The sequence below is a fragment of the Apis dorsata genome, unplaced genomic scaffold (genome assembly GCF_000469605.1).
Source record: "Apis dorsata unplaced genomic scaffold, Apis dorsata 1.3 scaffold_307, whole genome shotgun sequence".
Classification (NCBI taxonomy): Eukaryota; Metazoa; Arthropoda; class Insecta; order Hymenoptera; family Apidae; genus Apis; species Apis dorsata.
This window is the reverse complement of record NW_006263579.1, coordinates 119,474-124,208: the sequence shown is the minus strand read 5'-3', so window position 1 is coordinate 124,208 and position 4,735 is coordinate 119,474. Positions and strand designations below refer to the sequence as shown.

The 4,735-nt window shown below is 37.4% G+C and overlaps 2 protein-coding genes across 3 annotated transcripts in view; one reads left to right on the top strand and one right to left on the bottom strand.

Moving 5' to 3' along the window:
* Window positions 1-2,370, bottom strand: part of LOC102672401 (Down syndrome cell adhesion molecule-like protein 1 homolog) — a 74,523-nt gene extending 72,153 nt beyond the window's left edge. The window contains 2 exon segments of the mRNA XM_031511334.1: window positions 70-193; window positions 2,219-2,370. Coding sequence (XP_031367194.1) covers window positions 70-157 — 88 coding nt within the window. The 5' untranslated portion in view covers window positions 158-193; window positions 2,219-2,370.
* A 483-nt stretch (window positions 2,371-2,853) lies between these two features.
* LOC102671668 (probable dolichol-phosphate mannosyltransferase) lies at window positions 2,854-4,222 on the top strand. 2 transcript variants are annotated; one of them, XM_006617419.2, is made up of 4 exons: window positions 2,854-3,197; window positions 3,325-3,535; window positions 3,623-3,813; window positions 3,885-4,222. In XM_006617419.2, exons 1-4 carry the CDS (start codon window positions 3,058-3,060, stop codon window positions 4,102-4,104), a joined length of 762 nt encoding a protein of 253 aa, XP_006617482.1. In that variant the 5' UTR covers window positions 2,854-3,057; the 3' UTR covers window positions 4,105-4,222. The 2 variants fall into 2 exon arrangements, with proteins under 2 accessions (XP_006617482.1, XP_031367201.1); XM_031511341.1 differs by having other exon boundaries at window positions 3,001-3,255.
* Window positions 4,223-4,735: the final 513 nt, after the last annotated feature.

Sequence of the window (4,735 nt, the reverse complement as noted above, 5' to 3'; positions counted from 1 at the left end):
GCTCACCATTGCAAGTGATATTTTTTTTTTTCTTTTATTTTTTTTTTTTTTAACGACTAGTTGACTCACCGTTCGTCATTGCCAGAACAGCCAAGAGTAGCATCGTCGTTAGATACGTGGGTATATTACACCCTCCTCCTGGAGGATCGAGCCACATTCTGATCCTGTCTTCCTTGATCGCACTGATTCTCACCTAATTCCACAGAAAAACACGCGAACTTGATTGAATTGAATTGATTCACTAAAAGATTAGAGTCACGTGTACGATCGCAACAGCCACGCCTATGTATAGTTATATAGTTCGAGAAGAGAAAAGGATTAAAAATCTAAAATTTTTTTTCCGCCTCGAAAAGGAGCATTAGGAGCTAGTATTCATTTCATACGCGCGCTATCGATGAATACGTTTTGATTCGAATGACCTTTGCACGGTTCAAGGCCGACTGGTTGCTGTTCCTTCATCCATCAACGCGACGAGATCGCGTCGAATTTTTTCGAGGTCGTCGCGGAGATTGTCATGCGATCGGTGCAAAGCCATTAAGCGGAAGCGGAACACGTCATCGGTCGTACTTGATAGTTCCCTCTATCTTTACATTCTCATACGACCGATATCTTGCACGTGCGATGGGTATCAAAGAAACGTGTTTATCTTGGCGGAAATAGAAAAAAAAAAAAAAAAAAAAAAAAAAAGAAAGAAAGAAAGAAGCGTGTACGTGAATGGAGCCTTATTCGAATCTGGGATGAAGATCTTGGAGAAAAAGATTGCTCCAAGCTCTTTTCGCCACGAAATTACGAGGCCGATATTACGAGGCTTGTGCGCGTCAACGTTTTAAGCAAGTTAAAAAGCGAAGCGGCCGAAAACGAAGAAAAAAGATGAAAAAAGGAGGAGGGGGAAAAAAAAAGGAAATCAATGCATGAAAACTGAAAGTGCACGAAGCCTTTAGCATCCGTCGGCTCGTGATAATCCCTGGAACACGTTGCCGCTCGTTTTTCAAAAGCACCGGTGATACAACGTGCACGTGCTGAATCGTTGATAGCATGTTGGTTAGGTAGAGAAGTGAACGGGAGAGACGAGAACGACGGAAGAGAAGCAAGAAGAGGGACGGAGAAGAGGAAGAGAGATAGAGAAATGGGATGGAGAAAGGAAGACAGAAAGAGAGAGAGAGAGAAAAGCAGCGAAGCACGGAGTAGTGCGGCTCGTCACGGAGCTGCTCCCTCTCGGTGGGTTTATTGATCGCAGGGTGCGGAGCGGACCAATCTACCCCTCGTGCAGCGTACGCCATGCTGGCTGGTATTTGCCCGAACCAGTCCGCTTGCTTGCCAGCCTGCTCGATTCTTCTCCGTCAGCCTTAGCTAAATCTGGAAAACCCACCCCCGCCCTTATAAAACTCGGCATGGCCCACTATCTGGACCAGAAATACTATTCTCGTACTTCTCGTTACCACGAATCTCAACTGGAAGATGCAAATGCGAAGACAAATTACGAATAAATTAATATCATCGTGTTATTGTTCGTATAATTTATCTTGACGTTAATACTAATACTATGACCGATAGATCTGGGCCATCCACAATATCTATCTGACTTTGACTAAGGTTACCACCCTTGCACGCGTCGCGAATAAACTTTTGTCTAATCTTCTTTCGGCAAACATCTCCAGTCTTTTTTGCGTCGAGAAAAGATTCGCGAAAATACGTATCGTTCGCGAACAATGAATATTTTCCAATAATATCCGTTGAATCGTTTTGTAAATGCAGTGAATCGTACGTGGAATCGTTTTGTAATTGCAATGAAAAAGAATCGCGTGCTGCGTCTTTCTCGTATCTGCGCTTATGATTATTTTGTATTTTGGGATGAGACAATCGACTTGTCAGTTTCTTTCGATCCAACAAATCTCCGAGTACATCGACCTAACTTTTACCAAGATACGCCAGCGAGCTGTTGCGATCACGAGTTCTTGCAAGAGAATATTATCGGTAGTGAAGCTTTCAATCGGAAACGATCACCCGCGATAATCACACTCTCTACGTTCACAGAACACATGCACACGCGTACACACCCACGGAAGATTTCGCAAATCTTCGAAAGATTGATTACCGACAAATCTTTTCGAATCCGCCTCTTTCTTTTGCGATAATCGCACGCAAATTTCAAATAGGCGAATTCGAACGTGACTCACACGTGCAACCTTTTACACAACGTTTTCACCGGTTTACGTACCGACGACACGACGATTAAATCGTAAAGATACACGCTGACCACACCGGTACAACGAATAGAACGAACACTCTAGGTCCGTAGACGACCGAAGAGTGCGGCGAGGAGCGTCGTTTGCTTCGGGACAGCGGCTGCTCCACGGGATCTTTGAGATCGATGGTGGGGAAATCTACGTTGTGATTCGCTGTTACCTCTCATTGTGGTGGGGACGCCGGTTGGTCGACCTTTGTCACACGCGACGGAAGCTATACTTTCGCACCAAGTTCTTTAATTCTAATTGTTCTATGTTTATGTATTGTCACATTACCAAATTTCACTTTCTTAAAATATTTTTTCATGTATAAATGGTCCAGTTTTAATAAACCATGCCATTTTTACGCATGTTTCTGGCGTCTTTTGAATTAAGAATTAATTTTTGAATTAAAAAGAAGATTTTATTTATCGAAAGAAAAAGAGATTTTAGAAAATTTGTTATTGGATAAAAGTTTTCATAAAAAAATTTCTATTCGAAAGATTGTAAAAATTGTAATATAATATAATCAATATTTAAAATTGTTTTATATTTAATTCTATCTTATATATGATATTCTCCGTTGATAATTGAAATTCTATATTCTTCAGACTTTCAAATATTTGAATGATTCATACGATTACGATGAATGAAAATCGAAAGTACCGTTTTGTAGTGACGTAAAAGAATATCGGTACCGGAACGTCATCGAAATATGACTACTTTATTGACAAATTTTCCAAACTCGTGTGAATTATTGCACGAGTTTTGTCAGTGCGACTCTTGATAAGGAAGGATTCGTCCGTCTCTTTGCCACGAATTAGTGTCAAACATGATCGAGAGAGAACAGACAAAAAAGGATTTAAAAGAATTAACGAAAAATGACAAGTATTCCATTTTACTTCCAACTTATAACGAAGTCGAAAATTTACCTATAATTATTTGGCTTATTATCAAGTATATGGATGAGAGGTAACTATCGTGGCAACATAACCTCAAACGTGAATGAAATCACTGCTCCTGAAATGGTGTAATTATACAATTATAAATATGAAATCAAAAAGATTGATCAGTCAAGTGAAAATATGCAACATTCTAGCGATCTGGATTATGAGGTAATCGTGATAGACGATGGTTCTCCAGATGGAACATTGGATATGGCCAAACAGCTGCAAAATGTGTACGGTGAGAACAAAATTGTTTTGAGACCAAGAGAAAAAAAACTTGGACTAGGCACAGCTTATATGCATGGGATTAAACATGCTACAGGAAACTTCATTGTCATTATGGATGCAGATTTGTCTCACCATGTATTTATCTCTTTATAGTTTTGAAACGCTTTAGTTTAAGAATAACATTGAATTTGTTACTTATTATGTATATTTTTATTTTTATAGCCCAAATTTATACCAAAAATGATAGAACAACAGAGATATCTTGATCTAGATATTGTTAGTGGCACCAGATATGCACAAGGTGGAGGAGTTTATGGATGGGATTTCAAAAGAAAACTAATAAGTAGAGGAGCAAATTTCTTAACACAACTTTTGTTGAGACCAGGAGCAAGCGATTTAACAGGAAGTTTTAGGCAAGTAATTTAAAATTAAATAATATAAATTCCATAATTAACAAATGAATCTTATACTATTAAAATTATAGGTTATATAAAAAAGATATACTGGAAAAACTTATACAGTCTTGTATATCAAAAGGATATGTCTTCCAAATGGAAATGATTGTAAGAGCACGACAATTCAAGTACACTATAGGAGAAGTTCCAATTACATTTGTCGATCGTCTTTATGGAGAATCGAAATTGGGAGGATCGGAAATTTTCCAATTTGCAAAAGGTCTTCTATATCTTTTTGCCACCACATAATATAATATATATTTAAAAAAAATAACATTCCTTCTGTATAAAAATTATATGTAAAGAAGAAAAAGTGTATATTATGTTTTTTAAATAAATAATTATAGTTTGAATTTCTTTATCGATATTACGCGATAATTAATTTAATAAATTTAATTTTTTAAATTAATAAAGAGCAAATGCATTGTTGCGAAACGAAAACACACGTGTATACGTACACGTGGTTGTGAATGACGGACACGGTACACATATAACGATTCTCTAGCATGCGATTCCACCCTCGCCGCACCCTCTGACGTCACACAGCCTCCGTTTATTGATCCATTACGAAATTACAGTCTATATTTCGACTTGAGCAGAATGCAAGACGGTGCCATAATGTGCCATGTACGGAAACTAGCCAAGATGTGAAAAAATATTCCTACGATTCTGTATATTCTAATTTTCCAATCACACAATCATACAATAATAACAAATAAACTTTCGTAATTAATCCGTTCTTTTTTATCTATTCTCTATGAATAAATGGAAACAATCTTTTTTTTACAACGTAAAATTAACGACAAAAATACCGACAAATGCTACCTAATATTTTATTATTCCCTTCGAAAAATGTCGAAATTATTTTTAAAAAAAATAA

Bases quoted from the DNA above. Each gene is read 5' to 3' on its own strand.
- LOC102671668 (XM_006617419.2), top strand. From the start codon at position 3,058: ATGATCGAGAGAGAACAGACAAAAAAGGATTTAAAAGAATTAACGAAA. The intron at 3,536-3,622 runs GTATTTATCTCT...TTATTTTTATAG, and splicing joins ATGCAGATTTGTCTCACCAT to CCCAAATTTATACCAAAAAT. The intron at 3,814-3,884 runs GCAAGTAATTTA...TTAAAATTATAG, and splicing joins GATTTAACAGGAAGTTTTAG to GTTATATAAAAAAGATATAC.